At 36.7% G+C, this 24149-nt stretch overlaps 1 protein-coding gene across 5 annotated transcripts in view; it reads left to right on the top strand.

Moving 5' to 3' along the window:
* AKT3 (AKT serine/threonine kinase 3) overlaps window positions 1-24149 on the top strand; it is a 158848-nt gene that overhangs the window by 69385 nt on the left and 65314 nt on the right. For 4 of the 5 annotated variants that reach the window (XM_074896858.1, XM_074896855.1, XM_074896856.1 and 1 more), the window contains exon 3: window positions 15729-15854. In XM_074896858.1, coding sequence (XP_074752959.1) covers window positions 15729-15854 — 126 coding nt within the window. Of the gene's footprint in view, window positions 1-1199; window positions 1276-15728; window positions 15855-24149 lie in introns of all 5 variants that reach the window. The other variant, XM_074896859.1, reaches the window with a different exon arrangement.

The following is a 24149-nucleotide window of genomic DNA, read 5'->3' as shown; positions in this document are numbered from 1 at the left end:
TCAGCATCATAACGGGCACTCATCTGCAGCATGACCCCCAGAAGACAAAGCAGCGTTTTACCTCTTGGGATTAACAAACATGTGTCAGCTTTAGTACTGCTGTTTGGTAGTCAGGTGATAGACTGCCCATATGTCCTCATACCTCATTCTGGCATGAGGCTTTTTTTTTTCCTCTTTGGAATTTGAAATAAAAGCATAGCTTTATTCTGTTGTCATTTGTTCTAGTTCTTATATCACATCTTAAAAGATGTTTTAAGAAGTTCTGTACCTGAATTAATTATTGGAAAGGTTTCTTTCTTTCTTTCTTTCTTTCTTTCTTTCTTTCTTTCTTTCTTTCTTTCTTTCTTTCTTTCTTTCTTTCTTTCTTTCTTTCTTTCTTTCTTTCTTTCTTTCTTTCTCTTTACTGCAGACATACAGAAATGATTATAGAATGTAGATGACTTACATCAAAAGAAACTTAAGTATATAAATAGTTATGCTATAAATGCTCTAAAATAAGAAGATGTTTAACAGTTCTTCAAGCACTGCTCAAATCCCTTCCCATAGTACAGCATGTCCTTTTGGCGGTGCCATGCTCCCAAATTGTATAGGGAAAAAGGAGTGAAGGAAAAGATTTTTTTTATTCACAAAGTAAGATTCACCTACACCTAAGTGAACAAGTGTCCCCATCTCTGTCTCTGGGATTTGGACCAGTGATGTGAGGATTTATTGACATAAGAAAAGTAATTGTTTAGTAGCTAGTGTTTTGCAGTGGGGAGAAATGGAAGATAATATGTGGCTTTGAATTATGATGAAGTTAAAAGGTTTAATTTAAAAATAGCTGCAAGCTTGGAGAAATTGTGTTTTCTGTCTTGTAGCACTTTATCACTGGCTTTTTACTACTCTGAGGAAATAATCTGTAGTTAATTTTAAGCAAATTAGAAAATGCTAGTGTTATATCAGTGTTAGGCAAACATCATTATTAAAGGCTGATGGAAGCATACAGTATGGATTTCCCCTCACTCTTACATGGGTTTCTGTATCCATTATAGATCAGATCCTTATATTTCAGCTATTTAGATTTTACTGAATTTATTATTGTTAAAGGGAGTTGCAACCATGATTCTTAAAGAATTCTGTAATTCATTAAAATAAAAACAAGACACAACTACCTCTAATAAATGTTTTGATTAAAATGGACATTTCTGAACCTTCTACAGACAATACCCGCTCAGATGTGACAGCATTTGTGACATCACCAGTACAGACTTGCACAAGGATTTTGAAGTCAGTGTTGTAAGTCGGTTTCCATTTTGTTTTTATTAATTAGAAAATTGTGCTGTTTACTTTCTAGAGGAAGAAACGTCCACTAAAACCATATCAAATTTATTTAGTTAATTCAATACTAATGCAAATATATTTTTGAAAATTACAGTCCCTTATTGGTCCCTATTATTTTGGTGTCACAAATGTTAAATATTTGGTGCCAGTTAATTATTGTATGTATAATCAGAATTTCAGAAAGGCCAGATGTAGGAGGAAATTATCAGCGTTTTCTTTTGTATGAAATTTGATTTCTTCATTGAATAAAGTAATTGTAGCATTTGCTGAGATCTATTTAAGGTCATCCTATAAGTTATTAGACTGCTTTTTGCATCAGAACTACTTTGGAGGATGTCATTAAAAACTTTTCAGTAATTTGAATTAGAAAAAACCCATATGTTATAGCAGAAAACCACAAAATGTGTGGAAATGTTAGTGGAAAAAAGTAACAAACCTCATCCTGAGGTTGACTAGATGAATTTATATGTCTTATCCAGGTCAGTCATCTTTCAGTTCCATCTTGTGGCTGGAATTTTGGGGTTCATAATTTATAGCTCTGTTTTAAAATTTTCTAAAGTGACTGAAAAGGAAGCAAAAATTTTGTGCTAGTGAAATTACAGGGTCGAGTATTTTGCAGTTCCACTTATCAATCAAGCTTTCTTTTAATTCAGAGCACTGGAAAAACTTAAAGCAAAAGACTTTTTAACACCTTGCGTGAATATTTATTGCAATTGTAATATAAAATCATGCAAGATGAAATATTGCAAAAAATGTATGTTAAAATTGAACTGTATTAAGATTCTTATGTGGGTGTTACAAACAGTTTTATTCATTTTAAGGCAGTGAAATATTTTTGAAATATGTTGAATCCTGAGGTTAAAAACTTGAGTTGTTTTTTTAGCTTCTATTACTTTAATTATAGTCTGCAAATTTAAGAAAAGATTTTACTGACCAAATTGTTCTTACCTTCTTGGCACTGTTTCTATTATGGGAAGTATTGCATGGCTAACTCAAATATCAATTTATACTGGGATCTCTGTGTTGCTAAGATTTTGTTAATATCATTACATTGTAATAACTACTTCACAACATCATGTCAAAGTGTTGTATTTCCAGCTTTTTTCAAATTGTGAATTTTAAGTGATTTTTCAATTATTTACCAGAGTACAGAGGTTTGTACGTATTCCTTATAGTTTACATATTTTTATTTGTAATTTATGTGTACATGTGTAAAGAAAATTGTCAGAATATGCTTTGCTTGTATAGAATGTGAAATTGTATTAGGGAAATTCTTGGTTTAATATTGTGTCAGAACTGTCGTGGCATCGTTGCTTAGAGATGCAGTTGATCTTAGAAATCTGAATCACTTGAACTGGATTTTCTACCGTAGCTGGAAAACAAGACTTGCAATCACAAGGTAGAGCAGCAGTCCGATTAATCAGGAGTTACTCTTACATAAGTTCATGCTGATGCCCTATCTCCCTTGCATCTTTCTTGCCCCCAGCCAATTATCTCTCCTTTGTGCTGATACTAGCTGTACAGTGAGCAGAAACCTATTTTCTCAGGGTGTGTTTTTGGTTAGATCATTTTGTAGACCTGCCTCAGCTGCATGGATGTCAGTGCTGACACAGTGGAGCCGGACACGGGATGCACCTCACACTTCTTTCGCAAGTGTTCCTCACCTTCCCAAATGCGCTGTGCTGGTGGTAGATTGTATTTAAGGTAACCAAAGTGGCCAAGGATTGGGACTTTGATTCACCATCAGTACTCCCTGGCTAGTACCAGATTTGTGCTAGCACAAAAATTCATTGCAATTAAAGGAAGAACCTGCCTATGTTGAATGTTTACTCCAATTTCCTGAATGTGAGATTTTTGGTTTTTAAGAAAACGTGCTCACACAAGTTTGGAGATGCCTCATGGCATTTCAAGGAGAGGCTGTCTTTTTCTAAGGATGCTAGCAGGTATTGGGTACTGAATTGGTGGGAAAGTGGCTGGCATTGCCATGGTGCAAACCGCTAGTTACGTGGTGATGTTACAGAGTTCAGCTAGAACTGTAGATGCTGAATGCTTGAAAATCTGTTCCTCAACTCTTCTGAAAATGTGTTCCTGTGAGATGTCTGGTATTCTGCTATTGACCATTTGTGTTGTTAAATCTTTTTGTCATAGTCCTTCCTTTGAAACCCAAACCTAATCCAGTCTTTCTCTCCTCACTCTGCTTCTTTATAAATTCAGGGTTTGTGTGTGTGTGTGTATTTCGTCTCTGAAGCCCTTTTGTTCTCTTGTGATTTTTTTTTTTTTTTTAAATATAGCTAGCAAAACTGTATTTTATTTGTCTATCATGGAACAATAATATTTTCAGGGTTCCTAAAATTGTGTAACTTTACAAATGATATTTTTCTTTCTTTTTCTCAGCACTGCATACTTAAGCAAAGGTTACATTAATTGCTAGTGGCTAATTTAAAACGAAACACAGTGTATGAGTATTTCAGGTTATTTCTGTAACTGTTTATTAATCCAAATAATTATTCACTGTATTTCATCTGGTGTTTGTCAGCTCACTGGCATAGCTTTGCCACTCTGAAATTCTTCACATTCTTAATAAACTTGAATAGTTTTACTGTCTTGCAGTATATGTAGTGGTGATCCCAGATCACTGTTGTGTATATTAACTAGAAGTGTTCCTAACAGAGAACTGTAGAGCATCATGGATTGAAATCTGTGTAATCTTATTTTGCTCTCATCCTTTTACCCAGTTTCCTATTTCTGTTCTGTTCCACCACACAGCTTTTTTCGTCCACACAACTACTGTTCCCTTAAACTTACTAAAATCTTTTTAAAAGTTGAAATAAATTGTGTCAGTCTTTATCCATTTTATTTTCTTGACATTCTTAAAGAAATCCCATATGTATGATGGGGATGATTTTTCTACTCAAAGGCAGTGCTGCCTTGTTTATCTTATGTCAGTTTGTGTTATTTAAGTGTATGATTAAAAACAGAATTATAAACAGTTTTCTTTGAGTACCATCCAGCCAATTGACTTGAAATTTTCAAGTTTCTTTTTTTTTTTTTAAACTTTTTTTGGTTCTTCTTGGGGGCGTGGGGTGTAATTCTCCATTTATAATCCTTCAGTTTAACTGTCATCATTGAAGGGTAGCTGGTTTTTGCCAGTAGCTTTCACCTCACTTAGAATTTCTTAGTAATTGTGGATGTATTCTGCCTAGTTCTGGGACACCTTAGTACCCAGCACTCTGCTCCAATACCTCCTTTTTGGTCCAGAGACAGTGAAAGAATTTGTTACCTGAAGCAGATTTCTGTTGTAGTCCTCTGAGGTAAAGACCAATAGAAAGAAACCATTCTGGTTCTTTGCAAATACCGTTATCCTCAGTTGCAGACTTCATTGCATGTCTGATTAATTTTCCATCAAACTTTCATCTTTTATTTTGCTTGAGTTTTTTATTTCCCTTGCTTGGAAGTTCACTGCGTCTTATTTTCTGTAAGCAATCCTTCTAAGATTTATTAATTTTGCCATTTAACTACAGTGTTTATTTAAAGAAGCCTACGTGTTCCCAGCTGCATTCAACTGTTTTCTTATCTTCTGTGATTCCAGGATGATTTGGTGGGATGAACAGGGTGAAAAACTGGAATTATGTGGTAAAAAGCAAGAAGACCCTGAGGGTTGGATGGTATATTTTCAAAATTTTGAAGGTTCTTATGAATGAAACATTTGGATTGCTAACAGAAATACTGCAAAATACGATCCAGGAAGAAAATGGGGGTGGAGGTGAGGGAGTGGATTTGAAGTCTTTGTCTCCCTCCCGTGCCCCATGCTGAAGTTCAGTTTCACCTTTAAGTTTACGGAGCAATTCCTTTCCCAAGTATGATAGAAATGAAATATTTTGTGGTTACTATTAAATGGTACTTGAATTAATTCCTCTGTACTGCATTGATGAAAAGGAAAATACGCCCTGCTCGTGCATTTTAGAGTCAATAGTATCAAGGAGTATTGGCATCAAGAAATTACTTCTCTGAACTTTATTATGTGTGATATTTAGCCACACATTGAGAGAAATAAAAAATCTTGAAGTGGACACTATTTAAATTTGGGGGCATGGGATTTTCTGCAATTAACTAGATTGCTATGGTAGGCCAATATATTAAGCTCAGGCAGTTTTGCTGCTAATTACACACAACTTCTCTGGAGTATCGGATATTCAGATCCATTTTATGAATATGGTAGAGAGAATAACAACTGTAAAACAAAGCACTGTGCATGTAAGTGACTGTTAGCGTGTATTTCAGAAGGGATAAATGCTCACCATATGGTACAATTACTGTGTCCAAGTTTTCAAATTAGCTTCTCTCATCCTCCTTATTACTGTCTTTAAAAAGAGAGGAAAAAAACCCAACATGATTTATCTACTCTGCAGCAGAACTCTTGACGCAAAACAGCAGCCCAGTTCTGTCCAGTTTTTTTTTCCTAGCATAATAGAGGCTGTCGGACTTTTTTATACTAATTACTGTGTGAGCCTCAGATGAACCCCCTTCAATTCACAGGGCTTTGTTAAGGGAGGAGCTGTCAATGTGTCTGCCCGTTTGCAGCTGTGCTGTGGCTTTAGCTTGCTTAACATTATGCTGCTTTTTAGACTTGACAGAAGGGATTTTTTTTTTTTTTTTTTTTTTTTTTTTTTTATTAAGGCAAAGCAGCCTTGTAGCGAAATGGTTTAAGCAGCTGCATTGTGGGGAAGCACAAAGAAGTTATTATTGTGTCTGTTTAGGGGGGTCGGATGGAGGGGGGAGATATTCGGCTGCTGTTGATGCCGATTGTTGACTTGCCATCTGCCAGATAGGGAGAAGAAAAAAATGACAGCTCCAGCAGGGTGTTCAAGAGGTTGTTTGGAGAGACGCATAAACATGTGCAGATGTCGAACTGAATAATGGCAAGAACTTGAGACGGTTTATGATGCTGCTGTTGTGTGTGCATATACAGAATGAATGTATGTGGAGATTTGGTTAGGAGGAGGGTACATATTAATTATCATTGTCCCCTACCGCCTCCTTTACTTCTGTTAATTAGTTCAGGAGTTTAATATCTTCCCTCCCTCTGTTGTTTATTCCTAAAAAGAGCCTTTTCTTGTAAGGAAGAAAACTTTTGATTTCTCCATGTGGTAGGTTAAAAAAAAAAACAAAACCCAAAAAAACTTGATAAATTTGATTCTTGTGGAAGTAGAAAGAGTAATGCACTTATTTCAGTTTCAGACATTTGGTGGACAGGTGCTATCCAAGTCTTTACATAGCTTTGTCTGTCTACCTCAAGACTGATACATTGCATACCCCTACTATTGCATCCTGAGCTTTTCTTATGCAGAAAGTGCCAATCGGTGATCGTCTAGTATTATATAGTAGACAAGTAAATGCTAGGGGTTAGAATGAGATTAGCAACTAATTTTCTCTTTCACTTGATCTTATTTTCAGTTCTTTCTCCAAAGGCAAGAAGCTGGTCAGGCATAACATATATTTTCCTGTTTGACAGTTGCACATAAAATAAATTCGGATTGCTCTATAGGAATACAGTTTTCTTTCTTCCACTAAAATCCTTTCTTATTTCTTGTTCGGTGATTTCTGCTGCTGCTGAATTTCCAGGATAACATGAAAGAAATGTGAAAAAGGCTACAAACATGGAGGGAAATTAAGTTAGCCCAGAAAGGCTAAATGAAAGCATTCTTTTATCCAAGTGATCTCTTACTTTAAAGATAAAAATGGAAACTTTAAAATGATGAATTTTCTTCTCTACTATTATGTGAAATTCAACATTCTGATACCTGTATTGAACTGAAAAATGGAAAATAAAATAGTGGTTGAGGTGTACCGTGTGGATTGCAGATGTGTCTTCTGGTTATCCATATATATCAGGTTTTTTTGCTCAGTCACAGCATGACTTAAATATTATCTTGAATGAACCTAACCACCCCTTGCCACCAAGTCCTCACCAAAAGTGAAGGAACCCCTTTTTATGGTATCTTCCGTCTTAGGTCTAATAGGCATCAGATCTGTAGGTCATTGATAACAATAACTACTGATGGGAGCATTTGATGTCCCCTTTTATCATCACCGTGGCAGAGTGGAAGAAGTCAGTTTTGGATTATGTCAACTTGATTTTAACTGAAAATTCAGGTGTGGCTGCCTCCTACCCAACTACCGACTTCTGCATCTGAGCCTAGACAGAGGTCAACAGCACTGCGCATGGAGGATTGCTTTTTGCCTGTTAGTTGGGTTGTAGGTTCTTCTACACAGAATTGTGCCATTTTCTGTGTTCTGTCATTGCTGTTGTGAAGCCCAAGTTACTCTGGTTGGTGATGAATTGCTGATTATTGTGAAGCATTTCTTGCAGCCCCAAAGTTCTCCTGATGTGTACAGCAGTCATGGAGCTGTTCTTTCAACGCAAGGGGTTTGAGGAATGCTTCTGTGTATCTTGGACTGGTTCTTTGCAGATGATGCGAGCTAAATGATAAAGCAAAAAGATTGATTTTAGCAATGTGCTTGAGGAAGAAACGTAGCTGAATGATGTTGGTGCTAGCTGTTTGGCACCTGGCAAGGTCTGAGGCTAGGAGCATACCTAGTGACAAGGAGAAAGTTCAGAGGAGCTATTTTAAAATTACTTCAATGTGCCAGTTTTAAAAGTGAGACAGTATGCTTTCTGAAAATATGCTAGCAAGTATACCAGTTTTAAGAGGGGAAAGTCACATTAATTTTTGACAACACATTAATCTGTCAAAGAAACTCAGCTGACTGATAATGCTATTGTCAAACTTATCATATTCCTTTGCAAACAATGGAAAGTTTGATATTTCTTTTGTAAACTAGAGTTGGCTGTTTTACAGAATGTTGTAAGTAGAGAATATTAAGATGTTTAATTCAATTTAGCTACATGTAAAAAGCATTTACATTTTAATCACCTGATTTAATATATATATTTGTACCAAGTACATAAATTGTTGCTGCTGTAGCTGACTGTCTTATTCAGTGCAATTTATAGATTAATATTTGTATACTTGTCCTACTCTTAAAATACTTTCAAAATCTGAAAAAGATCCTTTGGTCTACTAGCACTTGATAAAAACACAAGAAAGGAAAATAGTATTTTTTCTGTTACATAAAGTACCACTTGATTCTTATAGTCCTAATATAAAAAAAATATAAATAGTTGAAAGTACTGAGAACATGAAGGTTTTTGGCTATAAAAATAATTATGCGAGACAATATTCTAGGTTTGGGTTTTTTTTTCATTTACCACAAATACATCTCAACACTATTAAAAACTACAAAACTGCTTTGAAAAGCAGCTAAATAGTGTAGCATTTTGGGCTTTGGTCCTATAAAGCCTTATGCAAGAGAGAAATTTAGAAAATGTGAGCAGTGTCCCCACATGTTTCTAGGCTATAGACCTTGATTTTCCATTCCTGAATAGTAGGCATATTTAGAAAATATTGATCTCCTTTGTTGTTCAGGGATGCTGATGCAATACAGGACTCTGCTATTCCAGACAGCATGTGCTCATATCAACTTCTATTTAATTTATTTATTGTTCTAATTCTTATCCTTCAAGAATGAAAGGGAAGTGAGAGTGATGTTGAAACTGGCAAGTTTTTCTTCCTGTTGGCTCAAAATGGACATGGTAAAGGTCAGTTCTCAATTTGTCAGGATGTCAGCTAGCTCAGTATTTCTGGTACAATTTTTTAAAAGGACAAAATTTTATGCATATGAAAATTGAATATGTACTGTGAACATTTATTTCCATGAGATGCCAAAACACATCAGTAATTTTGTGTGGATACTGCAGATGCCCTGTTTGAAAACTGCGTTTGTGTTTGAATAGCGGTATGTATGTCTCTGCTATTGAATATTTTCCTCAGATTTTTTGATATTTTAGAGAAAAGATTATAATGCAACAGGAAAGGGTTGAATAAACAGCTGGAGCTGAAGTACTGTTGCATTTAAACAAGACAGGACAGTGACTCACTCCAGTAGTCTTAATGAAAAAAGTCAGGGCAGCTGGTGGTTTGAACCCTTGTGAGCCTCTAACTGGAACATGTTTGGAGGTTGCATTTGGAACCTGGGGGAAGAAAACCCTGCAGTAAGATCAGGGAAAAACTTTCACTTGAGGAGATTGGTCCTCCCTGTCGCTTTAGCTGCAGAGGTGCATGCTGAGAGGGTGGGGAGCCACTCTGGTTTCACCCTGCCTGGTGACTGCACCTCCCTGCTTGGAAGTACTCAGTTTCACTTGTAGGAGCCCTTGTCTGATCGCTGCCTACTACTGCTGCAGGAAAAAGGATCCTCCCATTTGCCTCCTCTTCAGTGCATCTTGGCTGGCATGAAGGAGAGAGTTGTCCCTGCTTTCCTCTCCCCTTGCTCAGCTGACGAACTTCTAGAACTTGTTTCCGAGGCTGTTTGCTGCCTTCTGCAAAATCTTAACATCTGTGTGGTTTTCACTGGTTTCTGGCCACACAGCTGTGAATAGCTGAACATAAATTGACCAGTCTTTATATTTACACTGGAACATTGCCATGTCATTGACAGTGAAGGGCACTTGAACCTTCTCACCTTAACCACCCAGTTTGCAGGAAACTTAACGGAAGCTTATCTGTGCTATAAGCCGATGCCCACACATGGCATGAAATATTTCCTGTTTCCCAGTTGTGACTGGAAAAATTAAAATGTCTAATGTAAGTACAGATGTGCTCAAAATGTCATTTAGCATTACTGGGAATGGTGGGAAAACAGTATAAATAAATAATCACTGTCTCACAGAATAAAAGACAGAATCAAAAAGCGTTAGTTCAAAATTCTGCTTTTCTTTGAACTGCTGGCAAATACTTGGGAGGGGATAGATAATAAAAATAGCTTTTAAAATGCTAGGGCACATTAGAAAAAAATCACAGTTATTTAATTTTTTGGTATGCAATAAGATTTTGTCAAATCTTTTGCGTGGTGCATAATTACACGTTTACGTTAGATAGAAGAACCTATATTGAATCATGAGGGACAGGTATACATTTTCGGGTTTTTTTAACATACTTTACAGTGGCTTTGAACTGGATCTCCAAACTTGTTATCATGAAATCAGAAGTAAGTAATTAGCAGAAGTGCTTTACATTTACTAGTGTCTACTGACTTAATCAAATAGTCTGCTGATGCTTCTAATCGTGTGTTAGGTAACACTGCCCTCAGAGGGCCAAGGTAAGTAAATTCAATCTCAAAACCACTGGCATTACTTCTGATATTTTACTTAACCTGACATTAATTACAGTTGTTTCTTTTAAAGAAAGATTGCATATGGTTGTTTATTTACTTTTATATAATTTTGTTTAATGATCTTAGATAAATTCAACTTTGCCCTCTCTGTTGATTAAATGTTAGTGCAGGGAAACTGGAGTTTGATTTAACAAAAAAGTCCCTTAAAACAGAAAGAAAAAAAGAAAGGAGAACAATATTTGTGTATTATTTCTATTAAATCCGTTTTAGTAAATTGATGACAGAGAGAAAAGGCAGATTTTCAGTGTTCTCTGCTTGGAGAGGGATTGGTTTTTTTTCTTTCTTTTTCCCTTTTTTATATCTCACTTATGTCTGTGTGGCAGCTGTTGCTTCTTTTAAGGAAGCAAGTTTTTGAACTCAGGTTTCTGTTGCTTATCAGCACTGTATATTAAAGACATTTCCTTCACACCTCTAAAACCATTTACATATTGAAAAATGTAGATGTTTTGCAAAAGTGGTTTTTTTTTTTTAAATATTTTAAAGTAATAAGATTAATTTTAAATTACGGAATAATTTTTCGAGAATTGCTAAATTTCCATATGTTTAAGGATTACAAGAGGCGAGGCTAACAATAGAAAGCATTGATTCTGATGTGAAGTATATGTTTGAAGAGAAAGTTTGAGTTCTGAGGTGAAGTTAAAAAGTATGAACTTGGAGTGATTACATTTGTCTAACACAGATTTCTTGGCTACTCATACAGTTTCTTAGAAAGGCCTTCTTTTGTGAAGCTTCTCAGCAGCATCAAAACTACAAACATTGCTTCACTAGAATAAATATATTTTGTGAAATGTCCTGAAGGCAGGATTCTTGTTACTAGCTGTCAAAGACAAAAAAGAAAATCATTAAGGCTGCAGTACATAGGATACAGAGCCAGCCGTGAGGGTGATGTTCTAAACAAACCTTCATTAAGCATTCTTTGTTACTGTTGTTAGCCAGTATATTATTAAATAAAACATTAATTAAAGAGTTACATGTTATGAGGGTGCTTTTTGCATGAAGATCAGATTGCACTTTCATGTGCTTCAAGAATGTATTGCTGTCTTATTTCATCTTTTGGGTGTGTTCTCTCAGTAGTTATTAAAAAAGCAGACCCCAACAGCCTAAAACTGATTCTAAATTTGTATTCTCTGTGTGCGTGTATGCGTTTGTTGTCTCTATATATCCATAATATACATATTCTGGTGCCCCTTTTCTCAAGTAGCTTTAAAAACTTTGAATAGGATTAAAATGATGTAGGAATTACTTGGCTTTCTTTGCTGCAGTGGTTGAAATTAGAGACCTCTTCTTACTATCTAATAAACAGATCCTAAAAGAACATGTTTTTCAACTTAGAAGGGTATAAATTTAAGCAAAATGATAATTTAGCTTACATTAACTCAGCAGGAAGCAGGGTACAAACTGATTAATTCTCTATGGCAGATCCACAGCTCCATTTCATTAAATTGTCAGGATATCTTGTGGTTTGCTTAGCCTGCCTGGACTTCTCCTTTCTCTTGAATTAATGAATTTCAGATGTAAATTTCCTGTTGTTTGCTTGTGTTGATGTATTTGATAAATATACACTCCAAATGTCTTTAAAGTAATTTTAATATTGCTCATACTCTAAAATAGACACTTTTTTGGTAATTTTTAAAGTAGCTCTGTTGTGGAAGTGTCTTTTCAAATACTCTACTGTGTTTTAGTATTTTTTGTATGGACGATTTATCTTTCAAAGCAGTTCAGTAAGTGCATGTCTGTTAAGAAGTATGGACTAAAATGTTTTTCTAACCTTAAACAGATTACGTAGAAGGAATCCAGTTATAAGAGAGCACCTAGAGTGCATCTTGAGGGCCATTAAACCACTTGAGCAGCTAAGTGAACTGTTCACCGATACCACTGTTTACTTTAGTCTTCAAAAGTGTTCACCCATTTGTTAATTAAATTACAAAATAAATAAAGGGCAGATGATAAATATTCATGTATAGGCCTTGAAGAGGGATTGGAATATCGGTCATTGCATGACAAAACTAGGCGTTTTTTTGTGTCTGTGTTTGTACAGATGTCTTTAAAAAGTAGTCTAACCGTGATTCATGTTGGGGAACCGTTTAGGAGAAACATTCTTCAAAGAAATGTATCTATAGAAGAACTGTATGGATCCTTATGAAGCCATAGTGTTCTGCAGTTGCTTTTAAATTACATGTCCTGTGTCTGGCTACAGTTTGCAGGTCAAAGACAGAGGTACAGCTGTACTCATGGGTAAACTGGTACTTATATGTCATTCAATATTTATATCTTCTTGTGATTAGATTTTGTCCAAAGTTGCTACCTCTCTTCAGAGGAGCGTGGAAGTGCTAGTCACACTCTTCTAGTGGTTTTTCTCCAGGCAGGACATCAGTTGTATAACTCAGTAGATGGTCAAAAATCTGTTGATTTAAGAGACTATGAGTGTACCTAGTAGAAGCCGAATGCAATCTGTTGTCCTAAGAGAAGCAGAGGTAGTAAGTGATCAGGGAAGGGTGTGCTAGGTCTCTAAGGGCATCTGCTAGAATGGTCTCCTTTTATACAGGTTTAGTTCTGGAGAGTGTGTATGTAAGTCAACAAAGGCTTCTGTTCTTTCCCGAAGTGACTAATGAGTGTACTTACCTTATCACCTGTGATTCTTAGAGCAGTTTGCTTATCTCCCTGTTGTTTATTCCTTGCAGAAGGAGGACTTTCTTTGAAATCTGGATGGCTGACCTGTTTTAGGCATGTTGGTGTTCTCTCCATGCTGTCCTTGAACTTTTCTTCAGTAGTTTTTAGGTGCCTGCCTTCCAGTTAAGATAAGACTTAGATAAGACTAAGATCTTGCTAGATTTTCACAGAATCGTCCAGGTTGGAAAAGACCTTGAAGATCATCCAGTCCAACCATTAACCTAACATTGGCAGTTCCCAACTACACCATATCCCTCAGCGCTATGTCGAGTTAAACCTAGCAACTGGCACTTTCTCTCATAACAGTCACTGTTACAACTAAATAAGATATAATTTATTAGAATTGTACAGAAGATTCTCTTTATGGTCTGTTTAAGAAAACAACTAGGATTTAAATATTTTTAAAACTTATATTGGATGATATATTATGTAAGGTTTTGTTTTGGCTTCAACTTTTGGGTCCATGCAGATTTCAGCAAATTCGTCACACAGCATATTTTTAAAGTGCTTAAAATATGAGTCATACCTTTGTTTAGGCCTGTGATTATTTCATTTTCAAGTAGTCAGCAAACTGAATTAAAGAAATGTCTTTACCTTTTCGTGTAATGATGATATAGTTTTTCACTGGTGTTGGTATTAAAAGTTTCACGTTTGTTTTCCCATACTGCACTTGTATTTCTTCTTCAACTTACAGATATCTCATACCTGGTTTGTTTTTTTGTTTTGTTTTGTTTTTTGCTTTTATGTTATCTGGGATTTCCCATTGTGAAATCAGTTCAGACTGGCAGTACCAGTAGGGATGTTTCCAGCTAAACTAGCACCAGAGATCTGAGATTGAAAGCTCCGAGTCAATACAAATGCAACTAGTGCTGTATCTGCTGTATTAATTTTGTGATCAAATTAAGTAACACTTCAACTTTTTCAATTTTCTTTCTACTTATATAAAAATGTTTAGATAACAAAAGCAGGTGCCTTACTATCTAGAAGTGGGACTAAATAGGAAGAGTTTTGCTACTGAGGGCCAGGAAACATGTCAGCACAGATAGCTTGGTGTTAATTTTTCTTACTCTTTCCTCTTCTCTGTCTACTACTCCCTACCCCGCTTCTCTGCTTAAGTGCATGTTGAAGATCAGAAATGTTAATGGCTGCAGGTAGATTTTTAAGCCATGAGCATTGTCAAAATGCGTACAAGTTGTGATCGAGTTCAGCAAGGCCAGGTTATCAATTCCCATGTTGAACGTAAGTGACAATTGGTTGATTGTTCTGATGTGATCAATGAATTTTTAGATTAGCCTTTAATGGAGTAATCTCTGTGTCAGATGGATGTAAACTTCTTTCTAAAAGCTACCTAGCTACAGCTAACAGGGTGCTGAGGTGGTGAGTGGCACTGAAGGGCTGGGCTTAGCCCAGGACCAGTGCAGCCCCACGGCTGGTCAGTTCTGAGCATTTTGCAAACAGTGAGAAGTCGTAGGCATGGTTGGAAATTCTGCATTGTTAATACACCTTTTCTCTTAAAATATTCACTTGTATAATGATGAAATAGTGGCTTATTTAAAGTCTTAGTAAGTACTTGTACATATGTTATTTATTCTGCAGAACTGCTAGAAATCAATGATGGGGAAACTTGGGCAAATCTAAACTCACCTGTACTTAACTGAGTAATTGCACTTTAAAAATAAATTTGTTGCTGAGATTTTAGTGTGACACTGTAAATGATAATGCTGTTAAAGAGATTTTTCAACCTGAAATAGCAAATAAGTGGCATTAATTAAGCTATTGTGTCTTTGCTGGCCTGTTCTGTATGTTTCTGGTCCTGAATACCTCATGGCATGAAAACTTTTCTGCTCAGACTGGGGTAGGGGGAAGGTGGAGGTGATAGGTTTATTGGTGGAATTAACTCTTTGAAGGTAATTGGCTTCTACTTTTTTATTCCTTTTGCTTTCAGATATATTCGTTAAATATATTTTGTGTAGGTTCTTCCATTACGCCCAATCTTCTTGTATTTACTTAGTGTATGTTTTGAGGAAATTAACGTTTTTTACTTTGGCTCAGCAGGATACATGTTCCACATTGTAGTAGTTTATATTTCATTTTGATATTAAAAGTCAAGTTGTAGTGCTTATTTTTGCCTGCAGCAAATTTCAAACTGTTTATAGGTGTAAAGATGTAGGATTTTGCAGAGTATAGTGTGATAAAATTTAGAATTACAGAATATTACTATACGGTGCTTGTAGCTTCTTATTCCAGAGGCATCATTGTATAGTCCAGGCTTACTATTGCAATTCCAGTTTTTCTTCTTTTGGAAGGAGTTAAGGTTTCCTCTGTAAATTGAAAATGTCTGAAAAGCTTTTTGTATAATTAATTTTAGACACTGATAATATGTTACATTTTTTTAATTTCAAAGGTTTTTTTATACGGTACTAATGAACATTTTTTTTCTCCTTTAGGAGAATATATAAAAAACTGGCGGCCAAGATATTTCCTGCTAAAGACAGATGGCTCTTTCATAGGCTATAAGGAGAAGCCCCAGGATGTGGATCTGCCATATCCACTCAACAACTTTTCAGTGGCAAGTACGTATTTCCAGTATTTATTATTCGCTCAGCATATTGACAAAATATCTGCTACATATTGCTTCATGTGTAGTTCAGAATTTATTGGTAACACTGCAAGTTTGATGCCATGTGTCAGACTAATGCATCACTAATTTTATGTCCAGCCCTTCAAGATACCTTTACAAAAGCAGTATTTTACCATGGGTTGTTTTTTGAATATTTTTGGAAGTCTGTATTCTCATTTGTGTGTGTGTGTCTGAAGCGTCTCTATTAACAATAATGTTTGACAAGTGATTGTTGTAGGAAGAAAATTCCTGGAAAGCATAACTTTATTCAGATCATTGACCTCTTTTCTCTTTTTCAGTAGTATCTCTGAATTCACTTGAAAACTCAAATTAATTAGAAAATTATCTAGACTGTTAAATGACAAAAATCATGCTAAATTATTTTTCTCTTGGATAATCAGGTAATCAGCTCTCCAGCCTGGTTAATCAGTAATTTCAAGCAATCAGACAATTTGCATATATTAGCAAAGCTACAAAGTGTGTATCTGTTGGAGAAAGTGAAGACATTTTGATTTCTTGTTTTCCAAGAATGTTTCTAAAAGAAAAATCTGTAGGTTTTTTGATCTGGCAAAGTGAGATTAATAGAAAAGTGTTTCTGAACAGTGGAAGTATTTGAGGAGCAAAACTGTGGGGCAAAAAATCTCCCCGAGTGTCAGTTGTGGATATCATGCTAGGCACTTTCAAAGGAACACTAGAAGATTTACCCAAGTTACTTCAGAATTTTATCAGCGTACTGCAATACAATAAATGACGGTATTTAGTTTTATAGAGGAGTTCTGGAGCCACAAAAACATGTGTTCTTAGGAAAAGGGTTCCCTTCATCTGCATTGCTGAAGATGGAACAAATGCTACTGAGACTGAATTTACCAATTTTCTTGATCAAATTTTTCTTGAGATTGACTCAGACTTTGTATACGAAGTAATTTGGTGGTTTATTTGGTAAGAAAATAATCTTGTGCTCCAAGCCCATGTCTTGTCCCACAATTAGAGGAGGAAAAATTTTGCATATTTTGATTGTGACAGAAGTCTTGCAAATGATATTGAGCGTGCAAACCTTCTAATGATATTAGAAGCTCATTTCACCTTGTTGCTATTCAGTGTAAAAAGCAGTGATGTCTTTAAGTTGTTCATATGAGTAGGAATTGACTAGATCATAGGCCATTATTCCTTAGTTATTGCTCTGAATATTCTAGCCTACTCATTTGTAGCAGTTAGTACTTCTGGGCCCCTCACTACAAAAAGGACATTGAATGACTTGATCATGTCCAAAGAAGGTCAACGAAGCTGGTGCAGGGTCTGGAGCACAGGTCGTATGGGGAGCGGCTGAGGGAACTGGGGGTGTTTAGTCTGGAGAAGAGGAGGCTGAGGGGAGACCTCATCGCCCTCTACAGCTACCTGAAAGGAGGGTGCAGAGAGCTGGGGATGAGTCTCTTTAACCAAGTAACAAGCGATAGGACAAGAGGTAATGGCCTCAAGTTGCGCCAGGGAAGGTTTAGACTAGATATTAGGAAGCATTTCTTTCCAGAAGGGGTTGTTAGGCATTGGAACAGGCTACCCAGGGAGGTGGTGGAGTCCCCATCCCTGGAGGTGTTTAAGAGTAGAGTTGTAGAGCTGAGGGATATGATGTAGTTGGGAACTGTCAGTGTTAGGTCAATGGTTGGACTGGATGATCTTCAAGGTCTTTTCCAACCTAGACGATTCTGTGATTCTGTAGTTTCCTAGATACTTTTTTCCCAATGTGCAGCTGAAGGAACATTTGTAGAACTACAATAGGGTTTTTTGTTCAGCTTTACCATGTTCTTCATTGCATATCCTGTCGTCGTAGTTGCTGCAGCAACTAGGATGATCCAAATGGCAGTTCTGGTATGCAAAGAAATACATAATTAACAATTAATTTCAGTGCGTTGAAACTGGCAGGAGGGTTTTTTGTGTTTGTTTTGATACCCAGAGGCTATCTCATGTAATTCTGATATTAGAATGCTGCCCCTGAACTTTGCCTTGGTGGAAACTGGAAGATTTTGTACTGTTTTCCAAAATGACATCATCACCATTACTATTTGCCCCATCACCCCCAACTTCCCCACTCCCAAAAAACCCCGAAACCAAACCCCCAAATCCTTTCTGTAACTAGCAAGCCCATAGTCTGATTCTTAGGCAATATATAAGCTAAAGGAACAGGCATGCAATATTAATTGAAGAAATACAGTTTCAGTGAGCAAGATGAGTTTTTCTGTTTTCTGGCAGGAAAAGGAGTAATTTAATCAGAAATAATTGCTGATTAGTGCAAGAATAGGGAGATTTTTTTCAGTCATAAAAAGAATCCCATGAAATTATCTGAAGTACCTATGTAGAATTCACAGGATGAAAAGCAGAACGGTATGGTATTATTACACTTTAAATTGTAAGGGACTGTTAAGTTTTTTTGTCACCTATTTTATCTGCATGAAGATGAGATCATCAGGAGCAAACAAGCAAACAAAACTGCTATATGAATGAATCATATCTCACGGGCAGTACCTGGTAAATGTCAAGAACTGGTCTCATGGCCTCTGATCCAAGAGTTCCTGAGCTGCTGCAGTAGGTTTGTGGCCACAAGCAGTGCAACATATTTTTCCTGTAATAGTGAAGTACGTTTTTCATAAATTACTAGCCAGGCAGATGGAGTGTGAGATCACTGTTAATACCATCTTGATTAGGTTGGCAGGGACTTAAAGATATGTCTTTACAGTCCTATCTTCATGTAATCTTTGTAGCTATCTGTAAAGTGAGAGTGTGGTCTCAGTCTACTTTTTGCTCTCCAAATGATAGACATCTTTGGCTCTTGCTTACAGCTTGTTATTTAAGCAGAAAAGGCCAAGGCTGTGGTATTATTTTCGTAGTACTGTTGGAGTTGAATACTGGAAAGTTTGCACAGCTCTGCTTTATATGATACTTGTTCTGTAGTTTAAAACTTTTATATCCAGCTCTGTCAAACTAGGTACTTCCATCATATGGATATTTTCCCACCAGTGTCTGCTGCCTTCCACTCCTGTGACATCAGCCTTCTTTTTGAAAAGGCTCTTTCCCAAGCATAATATCATTTTCCCTAGAATGGCTCCCTGATTTCTTCCAAGATAACTTTGAAGTCCTGCAGCTGAGCATTATTCTCTCCCTGGTCTTGTGTTGTCTGTGTGCTCCATTGGAAATGACAGGAAGGCCAGAGAGAATGAAGTTATTTTACATACTGCACTAACAGTGCTTCCAGTGCTAAACATATCTTTTGTTAGTAAAGCCTTTCTCATTCGGTAGTGTTTTGTTGTAGGAGGGAGTATTCAGAGGCCATCCCTTTTCCCGGGGGTGAGCTGGGGGGAAATGGGGGAAGGCACTGAGAAGTGGGTGTGTAAGCAGGCAGACACTTTAGGTAGCGAGGGGAAGCGTGAGGCAGCGCACGCATGCTTCAGCCCATTGATGGCCGCCTGAAATGCAAGGGAATCGCATGGGCCTGAGATGGAGGTGAGGGGTCTCTCTTCCTTGGAACATAAATATGTTCCTGAAGGCGAAACAGAGTTGACTGAAGGTTATGACAGAGTGAGGCTGGATGGAGGTGAGCCCCAGGGAAGGATACACAACTGTCTCCTTGGTGTCCAGGACAGGGGCTTCACTTTGCCTCCCCGTGGCTGTTGCTCTCCCGCTTCGGGCGCGTGCGAAAGGTGGTGATGAGCACCCTGCGCTGCATCTGCAGAGCTGCCACGAGGTTGCAGGGGTGAACAAATCAGCCAGATCTGGTGACACTGGATAGCATGTACGAATCGCTCTGGTTTCTCTCCTGTGGAGCCAGCTTATTTTACACCAAACATAGCTGCCTTTTTTACCATGGGAGTTGAGAGAGCTGTGTATTTGAAGTATGCTTTTAGTTCCTTAATGCTCATGCCCTGACATGGACTCACAAAAAGTTGTGCTGTGGTATCTAACCATACGCTTAAAGATAAATGAAGGCGATGTAATTACATTGGGGGGAAATTTATTGTGGAAAAATTAAAACTGGTCAATACTGGTTTTCAGAGGTAAATTCGGAAGTGTGATCTTACTTGAATTGGTGGGTTCAAAATCAGTTCAGCTCTTTTCAGGTAGCGACAAGCAGTTGCAAGTAATCCAGCTATTGTAGCTTAAAGAGATGCTCTTGATTGACTGAGTCACGGTAACTGAGTGGGTGTGCATTCCTAGCCCACTTCAACTGCAAAATAAAATATGTTAATGTAAATTGCTTTTGCTTAGGCATTTATGCAGTCAGAACCGGTTTAAAAATAATTTGGATTTGATTGGTATAACTTTTCTTTACAGGCAGAGGCCTGAAAAATTTTAGTGGCTTTTAGAACTCCATTATGATGCTTTGGAACAAAAGTAGTACTCTGGCTAACAGAATGTGTGCCCTTGGTGACAGCACACACACACCTCCCCCCCCTGCTACAACCAACGTGACCTCATAACACTGTTTTTAACTGGTCCAGTGTTGTCTGAGTAGAATCAACACTGCTTTGTGTAAACCACTTTGGTCTTTGGTCATCATTATTAGGGAAAGCAGAGTGGGGAAGAATTGTACTTCACTTCTACTTGAGGAACGTTTGTGGCTTTACTGATAAAAAAATACTTCTCACATATGCAGTGAGTATGTAGGTAATCACATAGCACATTTGGGATGAGGTATCTCTAAGAATTGGCCCTTTGCCTTCACTTTGATCTTTACGTGGGGAATAATTGGGAAGAGCTGTATCCCTTCACAGTAGCCTTTGAGCTTTGGCCAAAAATGATGTCACCTGGAATTTCTTCCTATCTTGAAAGATAGTGCTTTCTAAGCACTCTGTGGTACAGCTACCCTTTTTCTTGTCTTTGAAAAGAAAAAGTGAATTTTAGTTATTGTGTGAAGGTAACCTTTTATAACCTTTCCTTTATTTTATTTTATTTTTCTCTGCAGAAATGATTATCAATGAACCTTGGCTATTCTAAATGAAGAAGCTGTGCTACTTTCTCCTAGTCTTAATCTTTCAGTGGGCCAGAAACAAGATTGTATTATTTTGAAGATTTAAAAATCTTTAAAACATGAAAATTGAAAGGTTTCAGAAGAATGTTAGGGCTATAAAGAAATCTGAAGACACTCTCTAAAAGAAATGGATAGGAGAATATATATGTATGTTTTAAATGAGATTGAATTATGCATCAAAATACTTTGGCATTAGACATAACCTTATGTGTGACTCTACAATTAACTTTTCAATGAGATTTAAGTTTAAAGTCCAGGGGTTTTTTTTTAATTGTCAACACTGAATGACATGAACCCAGAGATAAGCATGTAACTGTAGATACTTACAGTATAGATTTCAATAATGAAGGTGCAATTGAATAAATAATGTTCATTCAACACTGAAAATACTTGTGGGGAGAAAAAGACAGTGTATGTGTAATGTACTGCATATGCAAGTGTACCTATGGAAATTTGAACTCAGATCTTAATATGTAAAACCAATATTACTGTCTGTTGGATGGGGTAATGTTTAGCTTGCTGGAATACTGGAGCAGTAATTTTCTTTGGGGGGCTTTCTTATTAGTTTATGAATGGTTTCTAGCTGGTGTAGTTGGTATTCTGTCATTTGACTTAGATGTTTGGATTCAGTTGTTGATTTGGGTCATGAATAAAAATGAGTTCCTTGGTCTTATCCTTCCATTTTAATGGACAGTGTTTTCTCAGATGCCAGTGTAGCATATTGTAGTTTTCGATTATCTCTAAATAGGGCCTGGTATGGGCATTGCAGGTCAAAGTTTATAGGTAGGTCTGAGAGTTTTTATGCTGATGTGATACCTCCAGTTGCACAAATAGAGGTGTTTGCATGAAAGACAGAGAAGGATGTATAATTTTACTGTCTTTCATGAAAGCAAAGCAAACCCCAGGCAAAACCCAACAATAACATGCAGAAATCTCCTATTTTCATTCTCCCTCTGTATGAAGGGGCAAATGGCAAACTAGTTGTAATGACAGAAAGACATGGATGCTACTTCAGTACTTTTTGGAGTATTGGAAATAAAAGACTTTCCAGCATGATGAAGTGCATCAAGGATGATCTTTTTCAGCTTGAAGGAATATAATTAAGTTTTTTTGTGTTTATTATGCAGGCATGCATGTTGTTGTATCATCAAATCACATATAAGTACTTGTCATGAGCCAAGCCCCACAGAAGTGGGATTTCTACCCATACAGAACAAAAAGTCAGTCCCTGCTCCAAAATACTAAAATTCCAAATATAAAACAAGGGACAGCAGATGGATGTAAACAGATGGGGGGAGTATGAGAAAACAATGAGACAGTATTAGCCTGTAGTACAGGCAGTGGTCTCAGCACATCAACAACTAATCCATTGTCAAGGTTAGATTTTTGCTCTCTTCTCCCTTCTTTTCTCTCTCCCTCCTTCCCTCCCTACTGTTCTTTTAGACATGGTGAAGGAGAGTTTTAAGGAGGATTTAGAAGAGAACCAGTATGGCAAACAGAGAGAAATTACAAATCCTTTTGTGCTGAAATTGGAACAGTAGAAGGATGAGTGGCATTTTGATACTAAATGAAGGGTGATATCAAGGATGAGGGTAGGCTGTGGGGACAGACCGTGTTAAACAGCTACTTATATTTGATGTGACAGAGCTGGGTAAGAAATGAGGAATTCAAAGAGAAGAGTGATATGATCAAAGGAACAATGGAGAAAAATGATCTGTTCGACAGTTTTGGGGATGACATTTTTAGGGGAAAACTACATTTGTTGGGACCAAAGAAAGGCTATGAAATTGTTCACGTAAATGTCTGTGTGACCAAACTTACTTTTAGGGTCATACTCCCCATAGATAAAATGTAGTGAGAAAAGACAGAGCCTTTTGGAAAGCCTCAGGAAAGTAGTTCCCTTAGAGAATAGGTAACAAGCAGGAGAATTGAGAGAGAATCAAGCTGAGGGGGGTGTATGTGAGTATAAACGTATATTTGTACATACATGTAAAAGCCATAGCTTTTCATTTGTATATGAGCAAAAGCATGTCACAACACTGGGTGTATCTGTCTCAATGTTATGAAAATTGTATATTAGTTCTGCTACTTGCCTACTACTTGTCTAACAAGATAGGTCATCAGAGGAGAGTGTGGATTTGGAGTGTAGAGTAGCAGCAATGGAAAAAGGTATTGGAAAGCAGTGTGTTTGTTAAATTTTGACATGAGAAAAAAAAATGGGAGTAACAACTGAATAGGCAAAGGTTGGGACAAAAATATTTATCTTGTGAAGGAAAGACCAAGAGAAAAATAAGAAATCAAGGTTAAATTGTAATGCAAATAGATACATAGAGACATATAGATAGCACTATATAAAGTGCATATATTCTAAACAATGCAAGCAGTGGTTCGATACCATTTCTCTTATATCGTATGATAGTCACAGGAAGTTCTCTTTTGTGCTAAAACTCAGCTTGTATTAGGAATAATTTCTCAAATATGCAACCTTCTGTTCATTTTTTAGTGCAATATTTTATGGCTGCTTGTATGTTTAGTATTCTTGTCTAGCCATATCAACAAATTCTGCTGAAGTTGAAAGCTTCCATATATGAAATAATAAAATGGTATTAGTATTCTTTCTATTTTTTATGCTGAATGGATGTATTTAGGAAAAGAACACTGGTGATTATATGGTTAAAGTTATAGAATTCAAACTTTAAACTTTTTAATAAAATCTGAACAGATGATCTGTGCTTTTTTTTTTTTTTTTTTTTTTTTTTTGGAACTGGCAGGTTTCAGGCCCTCTAATTGGCTTCCCAGCTTTGCAGAGTAATTACAGCTTCAAGCAAACTTTGTCATCTGTGGTTCAGAATGGTGTAAAGTAAACAGAACGTTTTGAAATACAGTTTGTAGTTAGAGTTGCTCAGGAGAGTTTAACTAGCATAACTACTTAATTTAGATAGTAGCAGTTATTTGAAAAAGATAGTCTAACATTTTAGAATCGTCTGTTTGTGGATATGGAACTGAAAGTTAACCTCTGATATATACCTGGCCTTTTTTTTTGTTTGTTTTAAAAAGAGAAGTTCACTACTTGAGAAGCATCCATTGCATTTCTTTATACGGGTTTTATTTGATTTTTTCCATTTTCTGTATAGATCCAAAAAGGCCAAATGAATGCTACAGACTTGTTGGAAGAGAATTGTCAGTTTCTGTTATTGATTTGGTTTTTTGCTGCTTCAAACAAGTGTCCTC

Source organism: Athene noctua, chromosome 1 (genome assembly GCF_965140245.1).
Source record: "Athene noctua chromosome 1, bAthNoc1.hap1.1, whole genome shotgun sequence".
Lineage (NCBI taxonomy): Eukaryota > Metazoa > Chordata > Aves > Strigiformes > Strigidae > Athene > Athene noctua.
This window is presented reverse-complemented; position numbering and strand designations above follow the sequence as displayed.